Below are 27,392 nucleotides of genomic sequence, written 5' to 3' on the forward strand. Positions count from 1 at the left end.
TTCTCAGCTTTAACTCAACAGGGACCAGAGCTGTGCTGTCTCTGTGCCCTGTGTCCATCTGCCTCAGGAAAAACTCTACATTTCCTCTGAACTCTATAATAAGGACGTTTGAGTGGGGGAAACTTGCTCTAGTATGCCTCTTGTGGCCACTAGAGGAAAAACAAACGTCTGCAGTGGAGTGGCCACTGCATGGCTGGTGCTGTTTGGGGAGATTGTCCATCATGTAAGCTACAGATATCACACCTGAACATGTTCACCTTTTTCTGCTGATATAAGAATTACCCAGCATGCATTTCTCTGAACACATGTAGATTATGCGCAGATAAGCCACAGTAAGAAGCTTTTCTTACAGAACTTGCACCATTAACCATTGTAATCAAAACAAACCAAAAAAAAAGTAGAGAATCTTTAAACAAGGCAACTCTGCCTTTTAATGTGCTTAGAAAAGTTTGAATCATTGGAATATCTGTGACATCTTGATTAAATGAGAAGTCAGTTTTACTCTTACAGTTTGATGTAAGAAATATTAAATAGAAAAAGTCGTCAAGGGACACATAAATTAAATAATATGGGCATATTGAAGCAGCCTAAGACACTGTCGTAGTGTGTCAGGATTCAGGTTTGTCTACAAGGCTGAACAGACTCATTCCCAGACAGGATAGCGTTAAACCACATGCAGGCTGCTGGTTTGCTTTTCACCGTCAGGGTTCTGCATTCAGGATCATATTCAGCCTTTCTTCTAGCACACTAAATATTTTGGTTCTTCATGCTTAGGATGGGGACAGTCTTATTATCATGCAGCTACATTATCATCTAGGGCTTGGAGTTTGTTACAGGATCGCACACATCCTTATTCAAATATTTGCAGACATTCTGCAGCGTCTTCCTGTAGAGCGGACGCTGTTCTCTAGACGAGGTGAAGATCAGATCCAGAACCCCAAAACTGACGACACAGAACGGTCATGGAGTAAACGGTGAACGGGAGACAAATTTGTTTCTGAGCTGTTAGAGCTGGATGCTAACTAAAAGGATGTGAAACAGCTGCGTGGTGGAAATCATGTTCATGTGCTTCACCAACACCGCCTGGCTGAGGTGGCCAATAAGCAGAGTGGTTTACTTTGGATTTCTGGGGAACAGCTGGGGGTCTGCTGTGACTTCATCCAGTCTGCTTACAGCCTGATCAGTCTCTGTGGGCCAACATGAACCCAGCTGAATGACAAAGAATCTCTTAGCTGATTTATTTTAGGGAAGCATCTTCATTTTGAAAATGGATCGATCCTCTGGTCTAAACTCTGCATGGCTTACTGGCTCTGTCTACATGGCTCCACGAGTAAAAGAATGTAGTTATCTGTAATATCTAAGGAAAATTGCAGTTTTAAATGTTATGAACCCAACAGGTTCTGGATGTTTAAACAGAAAATTTGTAGGAAACATGTTCTCTGTGCTTATCACGACAGCCGGATTCCCTAAATCTGTCCTATGTAGGTTCTGCCTCAGTTCCATCAGGCACGGCCTTTATTTGTTCTGAGCCAGGACGTCGTTAAAGATGTTGAGGAAGATGTGGACGTGGTACTCCTTAAAGACGAGAGCAGGACGGAAACGGATGGACTGGTCCCCACATCCTCCCAGGAGCATGCCTGTTGGCGACAAACACGGTTACTGTTACTGTGGCCTCCTGTTCTTTACACAGCTTCAACATAGATATAAAAACACGCTTTAGTTTGAAATTCTTTACTTTTTATTTTAAACTTTGCATGTGAATTTGGTTTAGTAGGAAAGTTAAATTTGTGGGTTATGCCCATGAAAAAAAACTTTTTTTTTTTCAAGCTACTTTTGGTGGAGGCAGTGTGATGATGTGGGATGAAGAAAGAGGAGATTCTGTATTAGGATCATATAACACCACGTTTTAGACTCAAACTGTCCTCCAAGAAGTTAAACACATGGCGGTTTATCAGTCTACCTCTGGAGGAGAAGACGGACCGACCCAAACTGAACCCCTGTGGGATCAGCATGGTGGTGCTGGCCTGATGTGGATGTTTACAGGAGGTTAAGTGAATGAATTGTTCAACTGACATCAAGTCTTGTTTTGTCAAACCTTAATCATCTAAGCCTATAAATGACACCAAAACAAGCCTAGCACTATCACAGAGGAAGTGACACAACCAACATCTGCTACTAAATCCAGAAATACATTCTTCCTACATTATGGAACCATTTCAAGAAAAATGTACCTTTGTCTCTGGCCTGCAACAGCAGTCTGTCTCGCGTGGCAGCGTCCCGCACATCAATGGCACAGAACGTCCCCTGTCCTCGAGCTCGGCTCAGCAGGCCGGGGTACTGAGCCTGGAGGGGGGTGGAGGGTTAGCTCGTTATCACAGACATTCACATTATAAAAACACCAACAGTCTGAACTACTGCAGCTCCTTAGGATTTTTTAAATACTTCAAATCATTCACTTTGAAGATTTTTCTGAATTTTAAAAGGTAAAGCTTACCTTTTAAAATTAAGCTTTACCTTAAAGTATACCTTAACTTTAAAGTATTCACAAACATTTCAATTTTTAGATTTTTTTTTTCCAAGATTCTGAGCTTATAGTGAGAGATCCCAAAAGATTTGCAGATGTAACCACAGCAAAATGTGGTTCAAGAAATGAATGCCACACTTTTCAGACTTTTATTTGTGAGAAAATGTAAAACTCTGGATCATTTTACTGCAGCTCCACCTATTTTGTGCTGGCCCTTTATTAAAAATCTCAATAAAGTACACTGAAATGTCTGGTTTTAATGTGGAAAGTGTGGAAAAGTTCAAAGAACTATGAATGGCAACCATTCATATCAAGGCACGTTTGTTCTTCTATCTAGGTAATCTATTGCACTTAAAGTGTAAGTAAGACTTACACTTTAAGTCTTACTTAAAGTGTAAGACTTAAAGTGATTTCAGTCATTTTATTAGCATAAAATGACTGAAATAAAGTGATTGTTTCAGAGGTTGGCGGCATTGCTGTGAACGGCGTTGCTGTGAGCGGTGGTCTGCAGTACCTGCAGCTCGTAGAGGCCATTCAGCAGAGCCTTCCCAGAGCGGGTCACTTCCTCCAGGAGGTTCTCTCTGCGGATTACGTTAAGAACCTCAACCAGGAACAAGTTCTTGGACGGGTCTCCCATCCAGGTGTTAAAAATACGGTACGGCTGAAAAACAAACACCACAAGATTATTAATATGAAACATTTTTATCCTGGCATCTGATCTGAGCTAATCTGGCAAATGGCAACAAACCCGGATTATTCTCTGCAAGCTGTAGTAGGTTTGTAAAGTGTAAACCAAACTTTTGCTCAGCGTTCTGACCCGGTGATGCTGCTGCACAGGCAGGCATGATGGGAGGAGCTACTGTGGTGGAGATGGAAGAACCAGATTGGTTCTGGTTGTAATAGCTGGAAATCAAATCCTGGAAGCCGTCATGTGTTGTTCAGAGGTGCTGAACAGTGACAGAGCCATGTCGTGATACTAATTTGATCAGTTACAAACATCAGAACCTTTTCCCCATCGCCCCACAGAGGAAAAGGTTCTGATCACTTAAAATGTCTGAGTGTGATTTTATCTTTCATTATTTTAGAAAGCTAGCTTCTTCATATAAACTCACTTATTCTCCATACATGGTGTCATAAAGTGTGACTCTTTAGAAACTGTGTTAATATACATGATATTATTTAGATGTTTGTGTTTTTGTTTGCAGGTCCAAAAACGCCATCATTTAAAAAATAAAATATACTTTTTTGGGAAATAAAAAAACCCCAAAACATACACACAAGTATGTATTAACTACACCAAATGAATATGCTATGTATAAAATGCATATACATTTCTTTTCCTAAAATGTATGCATTATTTTATAATTGCACATAGTTTAATATTTGATGAACTTCCTGTAGCTGCAGCACAACGACAGCTTTAATAGAGCAATGAAATGATTTGGTATTTTAATTAAATACCAAATTAATTAAATTTAATATTTAATTAATTTGGAAATCAAATTAATTAAATACCAATATTTAATTAAATACCAAAATTTAATTACTAAATTTTAGTCATTAAAATTTAGTCATTTTAATGACTAAATTTCACATAAATATTCTATTTACTTACTGCATTGTCAGATATATATATATATATATATATATATATATATATATATATATATATATATATATACATTTGAATTTATTAAATACATTTATTTCACATATCCAACATGATGAATTTTAAATATTTTGCATAATACAGTGTATGGTTGATGTTTTCAAGTTGGACCTGAAATCAACAGCTGACTTAAAAGTCCACTTTTCAGCCGCTGACCCACCTTATCGGCCTGCAGCTCGTCCTTCTGGTAGTAACCTCCCGTCAGCAGCTTCTTACTGAAGGAGACGATCTCTGCCGGGTCGTCCATGCCCCAGTGCTCATGGGCCCAGAACTTCCCCGTGCATCCGCCGCCGGTCTGGACCTCATCCACGTGAAAAGCACAGCCATGCTGAGGAACAAAACATTGGAATGCTGAGATGTGAGACAGTGACTGAATGAAGCTGAGCTTCATGGTGAAGTCATTTACCTCTGAACATGTCACTTCTTGGCTTTCATTTATTAAATATTTGTAAAAATGTAAAAGAAAAAAAAACATAAAATTTGTTGTCATTATGTGTTGAATGTAGTTTTTAAGTAAAGGAAAGATAAAAATTTATAATCCATTTTTGAATAAGGTTGTAACAGCAAAATGTGTAATTGTTCTGTCAGCCTGCTTCGGGGCAGCTGTGGCTACCATCCAGTAGCTCACCATCATCAGTGTGTGACTGATTTCATATAAAGCCTCTTTGAGTGTCCCACTAAGAGCACTATTGCTCTGATTTCATTTGCTTGCTTTACTGCTCCGTTCTTCCCTCCCATTCAGGCAGAACTGAGGCTGTGAGGCCTCAGCAGGATGGCTGACCTTGCGTGAAATGTTGCGGAGGTTTCTGAAGAAGTCTGGGGAGGCGTGGTTATCTCCACCTTCAGCCTGAATCGGTTCAATAATGATTCCTGCAACAGGTTTCCCTTTCTGCCTCCACTTTACAATCAAGTCCTCCACCTAGAGAGAAACACACACACACACACACACACACACGTTTGTGTTGCTATCTTTGTGGGGACTTTCCATTGACTTCCATTCATTTCTACAGCCTAAACCTTACCTTTACCCTTTTCCTAACCATCACATACCTAACCCTAACCAAAACTCAATTCATACCTTAGCCCTAAATCTGACCCCTGACCCAAAAACAGGGTTTCCCCTTGTGGGGACCAGGCTCAGGTCCCCACAAGGAACAATTGGTCCCCACAACATAGTATACGTCAGGAAAATCGTCCCCACAAGGTATTACAAACAAACAAACACACACACACACACACACACACACACACACACCCCACCTCCTCCAGACAGCGGGCCTCTTCCTGAGCGTTCTCTCGACTGAACTCCTCCAGCGGATACTTGAGTCTGGGAAATGGAGCAACTGGCCAATCAAACGATGGCACATCCAACTTGTGAATCACTTTGGAGTGTGTTGTTGCCAAACAGCCTTGAAAAGGAGCAAAATATGAATACATACATGGATATTAGCCATGATTAGCATTCACCGTCTCTATACAGAAAACAAATTTGGGACTGAATTAATAACATCTAAGAAATCTTCCTGCTGTGAATGAAAGCTTCGAAAATGCTGCTTCAGAAAACTCCTAACAAATATTATTTTCATACACAAATTGGAAGTGTTATAATTCCTTTGGATGCATTTAATCTTTTAGACATTGATATTTTGTTTAAAGAAAATCTGTTTTTGCTGGTAATCAGGTCCCTGAAACTCTGACATGCTCTGACCCAGAGGCAGCGACGCCACACACACCGACAGCACAAATACAGACACACAACATGGATCTATACACAGATCGTACTGTACAGATATGTGCAGATGTGTATGAATTCTAAAGTGTTATTGTTTAAATGCAATTTGTTTCTCTGTAACAAACAGAGGTGTGCAGTGAACCCAAAAAATTTACTCAAGTAAGAGTAGAACTACTTTAACATATTTTTACTCAAGTAAAAGAAAAAAGTATCCGTCCAAGAAATTACTCAAGAGTACAAGAGTATTTGGTAAAAAGTCTACTCAACTGATCAAATTATCAATCATTTAATATTTAAAAATTACATCATCAGACTGATCAAAATATAAAACTATATTTACCATATTTAACAAAACATATAAATATAATAAGATGTTGGTATCTGGAGGATAAAAATGACAATAATTTATATAAGTAATAAAAAATAAGACTATCAGGGAAAAAAAAACATTTTTCCAAATCAGTTTCTTTCAATAAAAAAAACTTATGAAACTTGAACATAAACTGCAGGGTGTTTATGTGTGTGTGTCTGGTGAATTTTGGTTAAAACATGTTTGTTCTTCATTCAGTGGGTAAAAAAAAAATCCAGAAATTTTACTCAAGAGTAGAGATACTTCATGATAAAATTACTCAAGTAAAAGCAAAAAGAACAACTTAGTAAAAATCATCCTAAAAAAAATCATCCTAAAAGTAAATTTTTTCAAGAAAGTTACTCAAGTAAATGTAATTGAGTAAATGTACTTAGTTACTTCCCAACTCTGGTAATAACACTAGACACAAACAGGAAGTGTGTAACATACCCAATGTTCTGCCATGAAAACCTCCCATAAAAGACAAAATGCTGAGGTCTGGACATCCTGGGGCCTGAGGGGCACAAACCAAAACGTGAAAGAAGAAAACGACGGGGGGTTGAGTTGTTTCTACACATTCAGCTCTCAGCTGGCAGGCAGGCCGACGACGGTCGGCAGGCTGACCTGGTTCGTCATGCAGGAGGTCAGCTCCTCCTCAGACGGCGTGTTGTGGCCCCGCTCCTTGTTCTGAAGCGAAGCAAACAGACAATCAGGACTCCACAGGAAGACCATCATCACTAACTGTTACGCTTTGATATGAACATGTTACTGATGAGGATCACAGAGAATCAATCAGCCTAAAAACACTCCAATTCAAAAAGAGTTTGGTTTTAGCTTAAGTCATAAATGTGTCATTAAGAAAAATAATAAAGAGGAGCTACTTAACATTCCACTGAAAATCTTTAAATAGAATTTTTTGTTTATTTTTTCAACTATCCTTTATTTTATCAGCATAAAATCTCATTGAGATTAAAAAATAAACAGTTAAAAGAAGATGTCAAGTATCCTCTATGAACTGTGACCAGGTCAGAACACAAATTATCATATTTAATACATTATGTCCTCTTCCTGAGATAAACTGTAACCCAAGCAACAGTTTGTTCTAAAGCCTGACTGGAAGGATGAGATGATAATATCGAGAGATAAAAATTCCTTAACTTGGTGACTCACAAGAGACTCAAAAACCTTTTAAAGAATAGATCACAACCATTTATTGAGGGAAAAACAGAGGCTGATTTCCAAATCGAAGGACTTTCTTGATTTTACACAGTAAGGTTACGAAGGACTGATAGAAGGTCTCTGAGATTACAGCTTAGAGTTACAATTCCTTTATTGTCATGGAAACTTGGTTTTAGTTGCAGAGCCTGGTTCTGACGGTACCTGCCTGAAGGTTGATGCCTCCTTCCAGCTGCTTTTTATCTGTTTACCATGACAGTGTGGATGTTCTGCTGGCCAACACCACTCTGGGTGGACACACACACTTACCCTGTACCAGATGAATATGGACTTGAAGGCGTTCTCGTTGGAGCACGAGCCACAGGCCATGGTCTGAACACGAGTCATTCCACTGGGAGCAATCTGAGGGAGAGAGGAGCAGCCAGGTTCAGTGGGATCATCTTCTCTCCTGCTAACTAGAACACATGTACAACTGTTAAAGAGTGTGTGTGTTACTAACTGAGAGAAGACTTTCAGTGATTTTATCTGGAAAATTCTCAGGCGGCAGGATTCCCAGCGCAGGTCGATTCACGAATGTGCTCTGGGAAAAAAAAAAAAAAAAAAGCAGAAACTAAGTCAGAGAAACGCACAAAGTTTTAAATACAACAGTATTCCATCACTTCACTGAAACAGTATAGAACCAAATGTCTTTGTATCTGTATCATCATCTCCTGTTCTTATCCAGAAAAGTTAAAAACAGCTCTTCTGCAGAATCAGTCCTGACTCCTCCGCGAGTACCACAGAGGTTTCACATTTTACTGACCATCAAGCTGCATCTTGGGACATGGAGTGTTTCTAGTACAGTTCAGTCTGACTGTTAGTTTGGAACATCTTTTTAATTCATGAAGTTTACTGGATTTGATTAAGGATTATGCATCTAGGCTGTTTTTATAATTGTAATGCTAGTATTTATGAAGCACTTATACGGCTATTTATAAAACAGTTTTATGTTTCTGTTGCGTTCTCCTGGCTATGTGAAACACGCTGCCTCGTATATATTATGAATAAAGTGCTACCAAGATCTATAAATTCACATAAACATGAAAATTCAACTTTGTAAAACTTTCTGTGACTCAAAAGCAAAAGTGGAAAAGTCTTGAATTTTATCATTTTCCTTCCACTTCACAATAATTCCTTATACTGCTCAGTCACATGACTGCAGTTTGTTTGGGGAGTGAAAACAATCAGCGTCTGCAGTGCAGCATCTGGGATTGTTTTTACAAAGACAATATATTCCTTTGGCTTTGTCAACTTTAGAATAACTTTGCTTGGCAAGTGTCTGTGTTTCCATAGTAACAGCATTAGGAAAAGATCAATTGTAATTTCTAAAAAAATTTTTTAATTTGATCTAAAATTTGCCCTAGTTTTTTGATAATTGTGAAGACTTTTTTGGTATCGGTATTCTTTCTTCATGTCAACATACCCAGAAGCTTCCTGCTGACTGGAGCAATACATGTGTGTGTGTGTGTGTGTGTATGCGTGCGTGCACCTACCAGATTGTTGGGATTGGTCATCAGCTTGAGCAGAGCAGGATGGTTGTAACCTGAAGACAGAACAAAATTGGACCGATTAAAAACAAAACACACACAAACTTAAGAATCATACAGTAAAATTTTGTATAATTATTTCTTACAGAAATGAAATAAAGAAAATGAGACGATTATTTTGTGTCGTGCTGTACAAGAGCACTTATGATAAAGCAATGTATATAATCAAATGGAAGACAAATCAATCCATCAGAGACAAGTGGAGCTTTGCAAAAAGAGTTGTCTTTGTAACATAACAGATTCTACACTGTCATTTGTTTAACAAAGATAAAAGTCAAATGGAAACGCAATAAGAAAAAAAATTAAGTACACCAGGGCTGCAACTAACGATTATTTTACTAATCGACAATTATATCAGTTATTCTGCCAATTAATCAGATACATTTTTTTTTTTACATTTTGCAGATTTTTCATGTAGCCACTTAAGCTTATTTTTTATAATACTGGAAATACAAAAAAGATGCAAATACACAAATAATTTCACTTGACAGACTGATGTAGTCACCTATTATATGCCACCCAATTTCATAAACTCCATATAATTTGATTATACGTTTTCTATAATGTCAATAACAATTCTTATTATAAATTCTCTAAGCAGGTCTTGTTTGAGGGTATATTTAGTTTTTCCATAGCGTAACCTTTTTCTATTCTGTTTTATTTCAGTAACAGTCATGTGGAATCTGTTGATCTTTCTACAGACTCGTGGTTAGATTATAGTTATGATGAACCTTGTAAACATTAGGACGTTTTTATTATGTGTAATCAGTAAAAGCCCTGATCTGGATAGAAACGATCTGTGAGGAAGATGTGCATGTGTGTGTATCTGCACCACAAACACTAGTGTGTTAGTGTAACAAAGCCGTGAGTCTGATCCTTACATAAACTGATGCAGCTCGCTTATATAAATGCCGGTGCTGTTCCAGCTGTGACCAGCAGGGAGCAGTCAGCTACCAACTCATTAGTTACAATAAAAAAATCTCTCTTATTGGGGAACTTCAGGTGCAGCAGCAAAGCAACAGGCTAACAGAACTATGCAGATACACCGACGGTTAGAATATATAAAAGCAAATAATAATAAGAAGAATGAGAGACGTCCAGCATGAGAAAAATAATACAGTGCACGTATTAAAAGTTCCTCTCAGCGGGTGTGCGGTGGTGACGCAGGGGTTAAGTACAACCCATGTATGGAGGCCTTAGTCCTCAATGTGGCCGTTGCAGGTTCGATTCCCAGCCTGGTGACCGTTGCCGCATGTCTTTCCCCTTCTCTCATTACCCACTTTCCTGTCAATTAACTATCAAATAAAGGCCACTAGAGCCAACAAAACCTTAAAAAAAAAAATTCCTCTCAGCTGTAGAGAAAACAAGCTGCTGCTAAGACAAAGAGATGACAGTGGCATCACTTGTTGGTATTTTTCCTTTCTAAAAACTTTTTTTTTTGAAAAACTGAAAAACAATTCTTAAGAGAATCAGAATGACACAATTAGGGCTACAACTAAATTTTTTGTTATCAGTTATTTTATCGACTATTTTGACAATATGATAAAATAATTGGTATCAATTTTTATTTTTACTACTTTCGGGATAAATCGGATTAACTGTTTCAGCCCTAGACTCAATGTCTGAGATAAGTCTAATGCTTGGTTGGGATTGGACATGTGTAGTAGCAGTGATGTTTGACTGCTTGATGTGAAAATGCACATTAGTGCTGAACATTTTAACAGAAGGCTTAGGTGGATAAATCCTCTAATCTGCATCGACCCAGGTTTTTAGAAATAGAGGAATCTTAATCACGCCAGTAAGTTCAGTAAAAACAGTAGCCAGCTCAAACTGTCAGGCCTGTTGAAATCCTGCATTAGTTAGGAAGGAGCTGCAGGCAACAACAAATGCCTTCTGTCTCAGAAACCCTTAGGCCCCGACTTTGAGAAACGATTTCAGAAATACTGCAGATCAGGCATGACAGTCAGAGCAGCGGAGCAGCGTTTTTACAGGTTTTACAGAGGCAGCCCTCTGGATTTGTGCTTTAGAACCAAACTTTTTTCAAACGTGGATGAATGTGGTGACATTTACAGGACATTTCAAAGCAAAAGGAAAAAAAATATATTTTTTGGTGGGAATAAAAATACAACTTGTGTAAGTTTAGTACATAAATGTACTAAATAAAGAGATGGACATGTAAGTCAAGGGGTCCAGTTGTCTGACCTAAATAAAAATCAAGCATTACTGAGTTTATTTTATTTGTATTTTTTGGCATCTGATGATTGAACTGGATCTTGTGTTACTAACCAATCGGAATGGAGGAGATCTGAGTGTAAATGTCCAGCATGCGGTTGCCGTCTACGTCCACCAGGTAGTTTCCTCTGCTGTCTTCATAGTTACAAAAGAAGTTGACTGCACCAACATTCTGCAAACATACGTTTGGTTTTACTATAGCCCAATCAACAACATGACACAATTAATACTTAAAAATAACAACTGACCAAAGAGTTTGATTTTATGTTGACACATTTAATCAAACACCACCAGTTCATCCCCCCCACCAAAGGTCAAAGTCTACCAGGGTGATGTTAAGAAAAAACTTGTAGATCCAAAAGTTTGTCACACTGGGCTGGGAAATATATCATTTAAAAAAAATACTGAAAATGAAGATTTCCAATATTTATATAAGTTTACAAAAAAGTCTTAATCTTCTACATATCTTTCTACATATAATATGCTTAAAACTTAGTTTTTCCTAATGCTCCTGAAGGCATCGCTCACTTTTCCCCACAACCACTTTAAAAACCTTCAGCACAGAGTGATAACACCATGGCAACAGCAGAACTCAGATGATCCGACAAGAACAGCAGAGATTGAGTCACCTGCAGGGTGAGCTCAGTGAAATGTACGCTCAGAGTCAATAAGCATGAAAAACGTAACATCTGCATTTGCTCCATGTTTTTTCCACTCATGCATGCATGTGAAATCAGACGTTTTATCTGTGAGAACACAAATTTAGAAGTTATGAATACAAGTTGCAACATTCCAACAAAACAAGTAAAGATCAGAGATTTAGAAATACAACTCTTCAACCCTGAAGTTATGGAACACTGGAGAGATCAACCCAACGTCAGGATGTGCATGCATTAAAGGGCAGCATTATGTATGTTGCCATTTTATAGCACAATCAAACTCTTGTTACCTTCAGCTTTTTATAGTATTTAAAAAAAATGAATTCAGGAAGACAATAACACATTATATGTTTTATTATGTAATGTTTTATATAAAGTTAACAACATACTGTAGAGATTCACTACACACAGTGAATCTCTCTGTGTGTGTGTGTATATATATATATAATACCTTATAATAATACAATTAATATCTTAAATTTGGATCTCTCAATTCTGATTTCACATGTATACGAGTTGAAAAACACAGAACAAATATTAAATTTATGCAGTCACTGACTTAAATTTACAAATTTTGACTCCTAGGCTTTTTACAGACAGTAACCTTACCCATATATCAATGCAGTTTAATAATTTCCCTTTGTTGACCAATAAAATGTTCTATTCTAATCTGCTCTGTGGTGATCATGTATAGACGTGAAGCAACAGAACAAATAACAGATCAGTTATGAGTGTTATTTCACACACAGATCTCTGGCCCTCATTAAGCTGCAGACTGAATAACTTGTGTGAAGATAAAGTAATTAAGACAGAGGGGAGGCTCTGAGAGGCTCGCTCTGTACTTACACAATACAGCAGATCAGAGGTGGCCCTCACTTACAGCTCACTCTGTATGAAACTCCATCTTTTCATTAGCGCTGGCATTAGTGATCATGTGTACACAGAGCAGACGATATTAGCAGTCTTATACTTCAAGTGGAGCATGAGAAGATATCCATGTTTTATGTTTTACAGCATGTTTCTATAGTTTTAGGTGCCAAAACTTGACTTTTTTCTACAACAATTTCTGCTTCTGTAAGAAAATGAAATCTTAAGTAAATGTACATGTGCTAAATCAGTGTTGTTTTCCCAATGTTTGCACAGTTAGTGCAGCCAGGACGTCTGCAGGCCTCTGCAGAGGCACCGTGTCTCCCGGAGAAGTGAAATGTGGAACAGCGGCTGAGCTGCAGGGGACATTTAACTGGTTCACTGACTTAATACAAGAGGAGATGAATCTGACCACACACACTGATGAGCTATATGTATGAAGAACCAGCCTTACACAAGTTCACATGGAAGGGAGAATAATAATAAATTTACAACTAATCAGAGTATTTTAGAATAATTAGTTTTATATCCACCCATATCCTCCATTTTAAAGGGCTACTATGTATTTTCCAGGCAGATAGTGCCATTTTACAGCACAATAAAGTAACTATGTTACCTGCAGTCGTCTTAAAAAAGCAATAATAACTTTTAAGATAAATATAACTTAAAAGACATTTAAGAATTTAATGCCTTGAAATTGTACTTTCCAACACTCCACCTTCTGGGAGTCATCACAACAGTTTTTCTGCATTTTTTCGTTTTCTTTCTGACCCTAAGAAAAGGGCCCATCACACTAGGACCAGGCTTCAGCCCCCAAAAGGTCCGTCAGTCTGCAGGAGGTTAGTAAATATGTTACAGAAGGTCTTAAATAGAACAGTTAAACTATTCTATTTAAGACCTTAAATAGAATATTTAAGGTCTTCAGCATGTCTGAAGACAGCATATCTTCAGACATGCTGTCTGAAGATATTCATTTCTGTTGCCTAAACCTAAAGCTAACCTGAACTCAATCCACACTTTGATCCTGAACATAATCCAAAACAACATGTCTTCTTATGGGAAAGTACCTTTGGGCCCCATAAGAAGCAGTGGTTTCCCCACAAAGTGAAAATGGGCCTTACAATATATCAAATAAAAGGCCTGACACAGAAATATTCCCACTCACCTGAATGTCTCCCAGTTGTTTTGTCAGCTCCTAAGATAAAAGAAAACAAAGCAAGGTTTGAAACACTCCATATGACCTGAGGGAGATACTCTGTTTTTGAATGTTTGCATGTGATTTGCACATTGTAACATTGTGCAAGGTTGCATTACTTGTGATCGGGGCCCAGGAACTGTAGTTTTCATTAAGGGTCCATCATAGTCGTACTCCACCTGCGTCTTCGCTGCTGCCTTACTGACGTACCGGCACCCTGATGGAAACGCATTAAAGAGAATGAATGGAACAAATACAAGAACAGAGACACTATATGTTCATGTATCTACACTGAAGTTAAAGTAGAATAACTTCAAGGTTAATGTATATCGTTATGGCCCCAAATATTGGCATCAATCAGGTGTATAGATGAACAGCCGGCTGCTCCTGTAATGTGACACTGCCAGGCCAACTTTACCAACTGCTTTACCTAACAAATGTCACTTTACTCTCTGAGCTTCAGCTAATGATGTGAAGGCAGGCAGCTCCGTCAGCTTTTCCTGGTAGAAAGGTTATGACTAGTTAAAGGGCTGAATTATGCAAATTCAACTTTTTTTTAGCTTTATATCATGCAATAATGTTATTCCCTCTGAAGTGTTCCCTTGATTCTTTCAGGCATGTTTTGAGAAATATCTTAATCTCCATGGTAACCATTAGGCTATGCAAAACACCTGGGTGGACTTAGCTCCGCCTTTGAGAATGAAGCTCCTCCTCTGAGCTGCAGTTTTCAAGCCTCCACCTCACAGAGCAGCCCTGCCCCACTCAGCTCCTTCAAACTAGCCAGCAGCAATTAGCAAACACCTGGTGGAACTGTGCATCTGCAGTTCCACCGAGCAACTTCTCAGTGAACCGCTGGTAAAAATGTTCATCAGACTGTCTTGGGAAAACAGAGTATCTTCAGTCAGAGGCTTCTTCAGATTCGCTGTAAGACAGAGTGCTACAGGAGATCTTTCCTATCAACAGCCATCACTATCTACAATAACTCTTTGAAGACTTTGAATTAATGAGTTTCAAAACATTTAATTTCAGGATCAATAAAGTATTTCTGAATTGAATTGAATAAGAGAGGAGCCATGTTGTGATGACTTTGTTAAGGCGGAGTTTCAGAAAGAGCAGGAGTTTTTAAAGAGACAGAGGCCCAATTTAAAGTCAATTACACAGTAAAATTTTTTTAAGTCATATTTTATATATATATATATATATATATATCATAACAACTTAAGGTGACATTGTTACATGACTGTGCTATAAAACAGCACTATGTGCCTGTAAAACACAATACTTTCCGGTCATAAATTTTTTTAACAGAATTTCATGAAAACAGAGTACACAGGGAGGCGCTACAGAGATTTAAACCAACAGAGTCTGATGCAGCATCCACCAACATTATTCCATATAGTAATAATCAATTTTATTTATAAACCCATAAAATTTATGTCTCTAATTAAGATCTGCAGAAGTGAGGCTGCCATTTTGCACCACTGGCCACTGACAATCACCAGCAGGTGAGGTGGGTGAAGTGTCGTGGAGCGCAAACGACACAAACCGAATGAAGAGAAAACTCCCACCACCATCCTCTATATGATCTGGAGTCATGTAAAGACCATGTCTGACCTCTGATCTCATTTTACTCATGTTTCTCTGAAACTTTAAAGAATCCCTCTGTGTTGTTCAATCCCCGTCTTCAGATTAACTTAAGGAGAACTAAATGGAAATTTGACCTTCTTCAAATGCAAAGCACACACCATGCACATCTGGAATCCAATATATCAGAACTTAAGACCACACTGTCACTGAAGTAGAAAACAACACCTCTTACTTTTCTGACATGCTTTAACTAGAATTTGATTGGAACAAATAGTTCTTTGAGGCTGATATCCGAGAAGGGTCAGAGTTCACCCTGTGATGGTGAATGAGTTAAAGGTGAGTCCATAAATGGAGTTTATATCCAGAGGTTGGCCGGATCTCAGAGAAGCAGGACAAACTTTGCTTCTCGTAATCTGTTAATTTGTCAGCTGAGTTGGCAGTTCCTCACTGGAACTAAAGGAAGCGGTTTAAACCAGCTTAGTCCTCTGGCACACATCGCTTTATTGTCACTGACTCTTATTCTAGTTCAGAGTGCTGGACTTCAGCACAGCTGGCCAATGACACATGGCTCTGTTACTGAGTTTTGATAAGCACATCCTGAGGTCAGTCAAACATTCACACAGATCATTCTGTGAACTGTTGAACACATCTAGGACTCCAAGGCTGAAGCTTACTGAAGATTCTACATTAATCCGACTCTTTCAGTGGTTCATGGACTGAATTATACCAACCAATCAAAGCGTTTTACACTACAACCACATCCAACACATGCACCAATATGCAGATCAGTAGGTAAGTTGAAGCTAAGTGTCTTGCCCAGGTGCACATCAACATGTGACAGACGGGTAGTGGGATTCAATCCCAGAAAGAGGACTACTGCACTCATCAAGGCCCAGTGGCACACAAACAAGGATGGAACACAACATAATGTAAAAGAGAGGCAGAAGAAGAGTTAGTAGAAAGTTATTATCTTACAGTAATCATCTTATTTTATTATGAAAACTGCTCTGCATCTTGTAAAAATGCCTAAATGACCCACATACTGCTTGACAGACCCCACATTTCATCAGCTTTAATGAGCTTCAAAGCATGCCTCATCACTGGATAAGGCATGGATAATAATTAGTATTATTATTTTCTGTTCCTCAATAATTTAGTGGAATTGTTTTATTGTGCATATTAGAATACAACATTTATATATAAAAATCTAATATGCAGACATGCACGGAGAAATCTTTAGCTCAAATCTGAGATAATCTCTTCAGTAAATTAATAATATTACATAACACCTTACAACTGTATTGCAACAATTCAAAATTACACATATATAAATGACTTGTTCAAAGACAGAAAACAGACATTAACAAATATATAAAACAAATCTATCTAGAAATGTGCACTTAAAATTTAAAGTGTAATAACTGACATGAACACAATGCATTTCTAGATTTTTGTTGTTTTTGCATATTATTTTGTAGATGTGTAGTGGTCTGTACATTTTGTTTTTAAAATCCAATTTTTACATAAAAAGTGGCATTTTTAGTCTTATGTATTTTGTCCTTGTTAAAAAACATAAACAAAACGTTGGAACCTAAGAGTGGGTGATGGGTTGTTGTTTTGGGTTTACCTGCAGAGTTCAGCCATAAGTTCTTCTGCACGCAGAGAGACAGCTGACGGCCGATCAAGCAGCTCGCCATGACCAGACAGCCACAGAGCGGAGAGCGACAGCGGCTGGCACGGCGCTCACTGACTGACTTCACTCAGGCACCTGCAGACCGGCACAGACGGAACGATGCTTCAAATCAAGTGATGAGGAGTTGAGTCAGAGCAAAGAGGGAGAAGGAAAAATGAGAAGTGACAGAGCTCTGCGATTGGCCGCCGGGCCGGCTGAGGGGAGCGACCAGCAGCCAGCCAGCTCCTCCGATCACAGCCAATCAGGGGGTCATGTGTCAAATCTTTACTACGTGAGTGATCCATCAACTGGCTGGCAAACTAATATCTACTTCCTGTTGCTCAAACAATGTCCAGGCAAACATTCATATGTTCACAGTCCATGATCTCAATCATGTTAAAATGAAAAGTAATGTTTCTGTAAAACCTGCTGACATTAAAGCTGCGTGATAAACACTGATGTTTAAGGGCAGAGATGTCGAGATGAGGGCAACTTGGAGCAGCACCCAGATCTCCACCAGAACAACAACAGAACCAAAACCTCCAACTTCTGATCTGCCTCCAGTAAACAGGAAGAATGCTACAGAGACATGGCTGTCTGCTCCTTCTCCTCACTCTTCAGCTCTTACGTAACGCAGGCTGCAGGAACAGGAACATTCCAGTTAACTGCCTTCACATACAACAGAAAACCCAGCCCTTCAGACACACACACACACACACACACACACACACACCAAAAAAGACAACAACAAAAACACCATAGACACACATGCATTCACACCCAGACGGTCTCTTGGCAACAACTCATGAACTGGATCAAACTGGTTTAGGTCGAGAGTTACACAAGACTGCATCTATGAGCCTGAGAGGGGGAGTAAGGGGGTGGGGGGCAGCAACAGAAGGGGGGTGCATAACAAAGTGATGGAGGGGGGGCGAGGAGAGGCTTGGGGAGGCTGGGAGTTTCAACTGTTAGGAGCTAAAATCAGAACACAAAGTTCTGATTTGAAACCCAAGAACCCTGCTCTGCATGCTGGGAGAGGCTGCGTCCTGATCGGAAACGCATCAGAGCTTCTCCTCATGTAACCTGACAGATCTGATGGTCAGTTCCATCCCATTTCTGCTGCACCCTGTCCACACTATGCTTCTCCCTCCAGTTCAGAGGCTTCACAGTCTCTGCCACCCGGATGTAGAACATACAGCTCACTGCATGCATGTGGTCTGAATGTTTAACTGTAGGAACCTCATTCAGGAACCAGGCTGGTACTCTGGAGACATGTTTACTACAGATACATTGGTCTGATAAATACAGTAAAAATGGGCCAAAATAAACAACTGATGTTTGTTTCCATCTTATTGCTGGACAGGGGGGCTAGCCGTGTCATATTTGTGACAGTGGCAGTAATGGAGTGAAGCATTATGGGGCATTTAACTGAAGCAGAGAAGCCACATAATATAAGTACCGGTAAGTAAAATGTTATTTGTATAGCACCTTTCACAGATAAAAATCACAAAGTGCTTCACAAAATATGTAGGAAAAACGCATCCAACATAATATTGAATAAATTAAAAGTCTGTCTGTACAAATGGGTTTATGGCTGCGTTTTAAAATAATCTACATGATGTAAACACAGCCGGGGGGAAACAGCTCGAAGCAACAGATCTCCATGGGTTTTATACGTTTCCAGGACATCTATCAGGTTAAGAACTGTTCACCAGTTTTTAACCTGATGGACTGAGCTCTCTGACTACAGTACTGATTCCTTCTTTGTCCAAGCAACAGTTTTGTATTTTACCTCGGCTAGTTTTACTCTGGTTACACAGCAGCAGCAGCAGAAGGAAGAGGAGGAGCAGAAGGAGGTGGAGAGGCCCTCAGCTGATGGAGGGATGACAGATTAGTTTTTCATAAGGAAAAACTTTGAGTCTTACAAATTAAATAAGATAATGATACAGGAAGAAATGTGAATTTGGTTTGTTCGTCAGCCCAAAATAATTACTGAAGCAAATTTTAACAATGGTGAAGAAAATTATATTTAATGCTTAAAAAGATCCGCTGGTCTCTTCCATGTCCTGAAATAAAGAAAATAGAGCCTCAAATCAACACCAGCATGAGACATTACAATATGATTTATTCTGATGCTCCACATTTGCTGCAGTGCCTGGATTTATAATCCAACTGTATGACCCAGTTTGGAGCGAGTTCCATCTGCTACACAGATGGCCTGACCTGACACCAGAACAGCCTAGGGGAAGCAGAAACACTGGATGACCCCAGGTCTGCAACTGACCACAGGTCTGCAGCTTCCACATGATGAAGCTTCTCAGAGGCGTCCTCAGCAGCCTCCTCACGCTCAAAACGTCTCTCTGCTCGGATCAAATCTCTGCTTGCTAACCTCTCTGCTCGCTTGAAAATTCTTTTCTGCTGGCACTCGAATAAAAAAGTATTGTTGCCTGGCAACCTCTCAGCCAATTGAATGAAAGTGTTATACTGGGTGCGTTTGTTTTCTTCTCGTGGAAATGCCTGTGTGGCTACTAAATATCTGCTAGCAGTGTACTACTACTGGTGGATATTTAGGAGAGGTAAGTTTTGGGCACTGTTGAGAATAAATAATTGTGTTTTCCTTCCATCTCTGTTAGCTAGTTGCTAAGCTAAACCTAAAGGAAATTAATGCAAATGAGAGCTCGGGTTAGAGGAAATGACAACTAGGGAACACCCTTTTTGGGGCGTAGCTTAGCTAGAGGCTAACAAAGGAGATTACAACCCCTTCTGCGGTGCCATTTTGTCTTGCTAGATCCTCAAGGTAACATGTGAAATGGACCAGCTGTATTTTGGTATTAATAAATGGAATTCATGAATTCAACTCACTGACTCAACTTCAACCTCATACATCGAGAACTCAGCATGGAGAACGGATAACTCTCTACAAGGAGAAATGTTTGACAAAGCACAGTGTTGAGTACAAGCATTAGAAATTTCAAGAAGAAAGACATGAAGTTCTGCTTTCAAACAGAAAATGTGTGCTCCCACTTATGGCAGAATAATTCACCCATACCAAAGCACCTCAGCTAAGTTCAGGATCCAATGATAAAAAGAGACACTGGGAGAAAATGGCTTCCATTTCAGAGCCAAAACCACCATTGACCCAACAGAACACAGGAACAATTTTACAGTTACCAAAAAAAAAGAGAGAAAAAAAACGTGGTTGGTTTCCAGCACTTCTGGGTAAATATTCTCCTGAGACAAAATGTGAACTTTCTTGTAGGTGTGCATCTCTGTACGTCTGGTGTAGAACAGGCACAGTGTTTCAGGAAAACTACATTACACTGAGTCAGACATAGAAGTGACATTATAATGGTCTGGAGCTGGTGGCTGCTTCAACACCTGAACAACTTCACAGGGAGTCTGCTCTCAACCAGAAGAATCATGAAGGATCATGTCTGGCAGAGGGACAGTGAGTCAAAGCACACTCCCATCTGACTGGTTACGAGAAGAATGGCACAAACATCCTTCATAGTGATGTGAATGATTCACTGCTTGATGGTCGTTGCAGCACAAACATTTCTGGTGCAACTTGTTTTTCAAATTAAGTTTTCAAGGTTATTTCCCCCCCAAGTCTTTGTTCTTGAATAAATAAAATCCTAATTTCAGAGCTATTTACTCAGGTTATCTTTGTCTGGTTGATTAGCATTAGTTTGATGATCTGAAAACACAGCAGTCCATGCTAATACGGGTAGATTTTGACTTAGAATAACTTACCAGCTGATTTAAGAGTTCCTGGTTCCAACTGTCTTAAATGTCCCTGCACAAGGCCTGCTCCTGCAAAAACATATTAGGTAAATTAATATCAATAATTAGTCATTTAAGGAATAAGGAAAGAAAGGAAAAGCGATCTGGATAAGAAACTCAACCCCAGCCATTTAAAGCAACTTTAAATGGATGGACTTTATCCAGAATATGAAATTAAAGTGTTTGATTTGTTTAAACTCCAGGCACTGCTGGCTCTGTTTTCAGTACAAAAGGAAATGGTTTTATTTTCTGAATTCACAACTTTTTTTAAAAATTAGCAATGTGATAACAAAAAACATCAACAGAGCTTTTCAGTAGAGGAGATTATGCTGCTCCACATTTCCCTTTACAGTATATCGCTCTACTGCACAGACAGCTGACAGTCCTGGCTTCAGAACAATCAGAAGAATGACAGATATACAGCTGGGCCCTCGCATGTTAAAACAACCACAGTTTGCTGATGGCTGCTGGTCAGGCGGCGTACTTGGCCTGGTCATCGTCTTCAAGAAGCACACTTTCAATGGTTGCCATGGCAGAATATTTATTTCTTGGTCAAATTTGTAAACAAGAATTTTGAAAATAATTTCATATCTATGTTAGGAATTCTGCCGTTTAGAGAGATAACCACACTAACCATGTAGTTTTTTTGTTGTTTTTTTATTATTATTAATATTAAACAAACAGTATACAATATTAAACAGAAAGAACATTGGAACATAGGTAGGAAAAAACCAAAACAAAACATTGGGCTAAGACTATAAAAGACAAGCATGTAACAGTAAGGCAAATGATAAAAATAGAGCAAGATTTAAAACAAAAGGAAAATGGAGATATTGGCAGTTACTGTTTTTGCATACACAGATTTCAAATGTTTCAGTGAGGTGTAATACAGTTTAAATTGGTCAAGGAAAAAAAAATCAAAACAAGCAGCAGAACCTCTCCATTTACAGCAGTGTATATGATATTTAACAAGCAAGAAGAAAATATTTACCACTTCAGATATTTGCCTATCAAGGTCAAAACAGTATAATATATGGATAATGGTAATCTCTAGGATGTCCTTAATATTAAGGGACAACCAATTCTTAATGTCTCTCCGCAGTTTACAAGAAAAGAGACAAGAAAAAAAAGATGACTAAGGGATTTTCCTGGACATTCACAAAAGCCACAACATGCTGGATCAAATTTAAATCTTTTGTGCAAAAAGTCAGTCACTGGGTAAATATTGTGAGAGATTTTGAAGTGAGTCTCTTTAACCTTTGGTGAAACTGGCCATTTGAGAATGCCTTCTCAATTATAGACAAATTTGTTGTTACCAAGATAACATTAGTGTAATCAATAAACAATTTAGATTTGAAGGTAGTCACTAGTACAACAATATTGCACTTCCTATCAGTCAGAGTACAGCCTCCAATTTTCAGTTTGGGTAAGGATGAAGAAACATTAGAATATCTTAAGATGTTTTGGATAAGATGAATAAGAGCTACAGGAATAGCTTTGCATATTTTTAGATATTCATAACAAGTACAGTTCAGATTACATTTGTTGGTAAATTCTCTACGATTTAACAAAACACCATTATTGTCCATTAAGTCAATGACAAATACAATACCTTTTTCATACCAGTCAGTTTTAAAAATGGATTTTCTATTTATCAACATCATTCCATAATACGGATCCATGTGGGGTAAAATTGTGGGCAAATATCATTTTCCAAAAATGCAAAACTTGTTTATGAAAGTTAAGGCAGTGAAATAGGAATCTTGGTTAATACAAAATCACATTAAAGCAAGAAATCCAAGTCACCAAACTTATTAAATATGACTTTAGGGACATGAAACCACACTGAGTTGGAAAGATAGATCTTCAGCAAATTTATTTTAAATAAAATTCCTAATTCCACCCTTATCATAATCTTTAATAAGATGAGATCGTCGTAAATAGTGAGTTTTGTTCCTCCAGATAATTGAAAGATTATTGAATTGGCTTTCCTAATATTTTTGTCAGCGATAAAAGCAGAATGGCATGGAGAAATTTATTTGGACAATCCTTCAGCTTTGGATAGAAGAGTCCATCCAAAAACAGTCAGATCTCTAGTTAACCAACGGCTCAAGGACCGCTTCATCCATTCCAAGTATCTTCCAATGTTTTCCTAGTCTCTTCTAGTAGTATTTTTTCAAATCAATATTCCCAGATATTTAAATTTGGACTTAACTGTAATGAAGACAATAGACGCATCAGAGCCTGAATGAACACATTTATCAATATTGAAAGACAGACCAGACGCTCTGGAAAACATTAAAAGCTAACCATTAAGTTACTGCAGTAACACAGTAATGAACCGCTAGGGTTCATTACTGTGAGCCGGTAACCAATAGCACCACCTATTGGTTACATGTCCTAACCAATAGGTGGTGCTATTATCAAGGATTGTAACTTTTAACTCATGACCTCAAAAGTGAATTAGAGCGCTAGAGCAGAGGCTACAGTTCTCTACCCAGTGGTCCCTGGTTCGATTCCCAGCCTGCGACGTCCACTGCACATCTCCTCCTTCTCTTTGCCCTTCTTCCTGTCTGGCTACTGTTGAAGAAAGGCCACGAGTGCCACAAAAAACATATGTGTGTGTGTTTAAGAATTAAAACCTTAGTTTTTGCTGCAGCTAGCTAAAAGGTTAATTGGGCATGTCTAAATATAGCAACAGATAATTGGATGAAAGTTACTTTTTTTATTTTAAACAACTTTGGCAAATGTCCAACTCTACTGGGGACTTTAGTTAGGTGAGGCTTATTTCACTAAATGTCAAAGGATTCTGATGGAAGTTGTCACAGACTCAGGATAATGACATGAGGCTGCAGAGTCGATTCATGAATAAATCCTGAGTGTTATGGTGGTTTAACAGCAACAACAAATGCAATTTTTTATTCCTAAAAATATTTTGAGGATTTACATCAAGTTATCATCCCAATATTTAATGTTCTTTTTTGATTTATCTCAATTTTCTCATATGCAACTTATTTTCAATAGATTTTTGGAATGTTGTTTTGATAATATTTAGGTTTTGAACTTTTCTTTTACCCCTGAGGTCACAGACAATGGATTGTTGGCTAACAGAAGCTAAAAACAGGTGATCCAGCATCTTGTAAATAGCTTTTAGAGAAAACTAGACTTGATGTTTTTGCCATTTGTAAACATCTGAGATCAGGAACAACTTTCTCATCTTAGTTTTTTCCTTGATTTCTTGCCAGCATATTAGCCTCAACATTTAATGTCCTTTATGTTTTCTGCCTAAGTTGCCTTCACACAAAGGACATAAAGACATATCTGTTGCATAAAGTTCCTCTGATGGTCAGAATAGTCTCTAAAGGATTTCCATTCATAACCTTTACACAACACATGTCAGTGTGTTGGAATGGAGCGACAGCTGCATCACCTCTAAATGTTCTTGCTCGAATCTTTTCCATCTAATATTATATTGAAAGACTCTGTAATGTACTGATAACACCAGAAGTGTTGTTCGGGGCCCGTATTTTCTGTTTGGGCTTCCTGAAGTATTCTTTTTAAATTGCACATAAATGATGATCACTGAGATGAGATCAGAGCTCAAACACTTTAACATTTCACTAATATTCTGGGGCAGAATTTAGGTGTCTTTTGTGTATCATGCAACTACCATTGACTACCCCTTATGCCCTCACTCATTGCTATTCCACAGTGAGAAGTAAGCCAGGAAGTGCCAACCTGTCACCATGGCAACACTCCAGGCAAAAAGGGGGGTCTGTATAAGCTTCCTTGTGTAAAAGGAAAAACTAACCAAGAATCAGCTGAGTTGGAGTGTTCTTAGAGCATGTTTTATATAATCTGTTCATTTTCCAGAGCAGCTCTCTCTGCTTTCAGGTAGTTCTGGATCAACAGGATTTCAGCCTCATGCTGATAACTTTATTACATTAGACTCAACAGAGTGTGATCTGAGGTCATGATACATGGGTGGTCTGAGCTGGAGGAACGTGTCTAATAACGTCTACACACAGATCACACTACACTTGCAGATTTCTGTGACCTCCGACCTGTTGACGCCGACATCCTGCTTGATGTCTCTAAATGTTTACGATTAAATACAGCAAACAAGAAGCAAAGAAGAAGAATTTGAGGTTTCCAGGTTGTGTGTACTTAATAAACTCATATCTGTATCTGATTGTCTAATCAGTGTTCAGAGCTGTTTCTGTGATTATTTCAGACAGAGATATCCCAGTAACAAGATTAACTTCTGTCAGAAGTCATAATGTTCATGTTGATGAATAGTTGTACTTTCTCTAACCTCTCTGACAGGAGCTTACGATATGTTTGAAGGCCGTGTATCAACATGTTGATGATGAAGCTTAACTAAAACTGGTCTGCTCCAGTCTAAAGTGGTCTGCCCTTGATGAGCTGAAAGTGCATCGACGAGAAAACTGTTGCATAATCCCAGCTGCAGCGCAGTGTTATTGAACACTACAGCTAGTAGACCACACAGCCTGAACTACTGGATTCATTTACATTGTAACTGAGACAGAAATGTCTCTGAAGGTTAAAAAAAGCAAGATATTAATAAAACTATAGATCTGAAACTAAAATCTTAGAACTCTACCGAGTACATATAACACTGCATATAGCTGAATACTAAAATCACTGTAATCTATTTATACAACATTTTTACAGCAAGTATCAATATAAAAGGTAAAGGTTCAAGTTCAAGTTCAAACCTAACAACACATTTATAAAATTTATGAAAGCTTAGATTAAAATAATTTCATTATTTTAATAATTTTTCCATTGACTATTGAGAAAGTTATCAATGATTTTTGGTGAGCAATTTTACTAAAACGTAATAAAGGTTTTCCTTTTAAGATTGATCTGGTTCTGGTCCAGTCCGGTCCGGGTCCTGGACAGCTGTGTGTCGACTCTTGGAGCTCTGACTCCAGCTACAGTCCATGTTTTCTCAAGGCTGCAGTGATCCCCGTTTCTTGTTCATCTTTTCCTGACAGACTTTTTCCTTCCACTAACTTTTCCATGAATATGACTGAGCATAGAACTGTGAACATCAAGCTTCTTTAGCGATGAGCTGCTGTCAAATACTACCAGTCCTCCCTTTGATCTTTAGACCACAACTGAGCATGTCAGAAAAAAAAAAAAAAGCAAAGAAATTTTTTTTTTAATGAAATATTCTAATTTTTCAAAAATTAAATTTGGCTTTGATTATTTGGAAGCCATATTAATCTAAATTAACAGAAATAAACATGTAAAATATATGAAAGTTTAACTTTTTGAACTGAATTACTTAACTTTGAGATGATAATTCCGTTTCGCGAGGTGTATCTGTATATGGTCAGCATTAATGAATGAATGAATGAGAAGGCCTGTAGTATGTGAGAAAGGTTTATGGCTGCAGAACAGACTCCAGTGTATTTGTGAGCAACAGATAAAATAACTCTGATTACAGAGTTCTTTTATCTGCATGTTTCCGTTCTTCAACATCAACCAGGTAACAGAAGTTGACTGGTAAAGGAGGTCAGTAAGAAGTGATTATGTAAGCTGTCGAAGTATCACAGGTGCATTGTTGTGAACCTACAGTGCCTCCTGTGTCCGTCCAAGCACCTGGAAATGAGCTGTGCGTTTGAATTTCTTACCAGATGCCCTGAAGGCGTCAGACAGTCAGAAGTCCTGGATGGAACAGCACAGGACCTGGAGCCACAAACACCTGATTAGCAAAGACATTAAGAAAGAAAGGGGAAAAAAGCTAAATGTTGTTTAACACAACGTTACTAGCAGATTTGTGTTTGGATCAGAGAAGGCTGAATGTAGAGTTAAATCTGTCCATTTATCCCCACTATAGTCTCCCGCCCTCTACTTTCTCCCTCCAGGCTAAATCCACATCATTGCGACTCTGAAACTTGTTAAAGATGCTGTTGAGAAAACTCCTTCTAATGACTGAGCGCGTTCAAATCTGGTTCTGACTGGATCCTGCCGGTTCATCCGGAACACATTAATATTAATGCGGGCCAGCCGGCTGACAGGAATATGTACCGGCAGGATATGTCCTACTCACACAGATGCGGAGACGGGCAAAACCGCGCTCGCGCCGTGGACGCCCCAGCCCCGCTGACCAGATGCTAGGAGTGTTCCTGAGCGCGTGCACAAACATCAGCGCCACGCGGCAGAGACCTGGTCCATCCGAGCATCTCGTGGGGCTGCCAGCGCAGAGCAGCTGAGTACTTACCGGTGATGAACTCCAGCAAGAGGACAGCGTGTACCGCTGCGGGACTGAGGCGTGTTGGTACTGAGTGTGAGTCTGAGTGTGAGTCCTTAACTGCCAGGGGAGCACCGG

At 38.7% G+C, this 27,392-nt stretch overlaps 1 protein-coding gene across 2 annotated transcripts; it reads right to left on the reverse strand.

Annotated features, from left to right (window-relative positions):
- Positions 1-136: 136 nt before the first annotated feature.
- On the reverse strand, positions 137-27,392 carry abat (4-aminobutyrate aminotransferase). Of its 2 annotated transcripts, none has more exons than XM_015059952.1 (18): positions 27,285-27,392; positions 26,695-26,749; positions 21,002-21,061; positions 17,204-17,344; positions 14,109-14,206; positions 13,960-13,989; positions 11,323-11,440; positions 8,983-9,032; positions 7,950-8,030; positions 7,760-7,852; positions 6,899-6,961; positions 6,725-6,788; positions 5,454-5,602; positions 4,975-5,112; positions 4,354-4,521; positions 3,039-3,185; positions 2,232-2,343; positions 137-1,637 (listed from the first exon to the last, which is right to left on the reverse strand). In XM_015059952.1, the coding sequence occupies exons 4-18, from the start codon at positions 17,271-17,273 to the stop codon at positions 1,516-1,518; spliced, it is 1,503 nt and encodes a 500-aa protein (XP_014915438.1). In that variant the 5' UTR covers positions 17,274-17,344; positions 21,002-21,061; positions 26,695-26,749; positions 27,285-27,392; the 3' UTR covers positions 137-1,515. The 2 variants fall into 2 exon arrangements, with proteins under 2 accessions (XP_014915438.1, XP_014915439.1); XM_015059953.1 differs by having other exon boundaries at positions 1,516-1,637; positions 26,695-26,765; positions 27,285-27,381.

The sequence above is a fragment of the Poecilia latipinna genome, unplaced genomic scaffold (genome assembly GCF_001443285.1).
Source record: "Poecilia latipinna isolate Pla-1442-1.1 unplaced genomic scaffold, P_latipinna-1.0 Scaffold1672, whole genome shotgun sequence".
NCBI classification, from domain to species: Eukaryota; Metazoa; Chordata; class Actinopteri; order Cyprinodontiformes; family Poeciliidae; genus Poecilia; species Poecilia latipinna.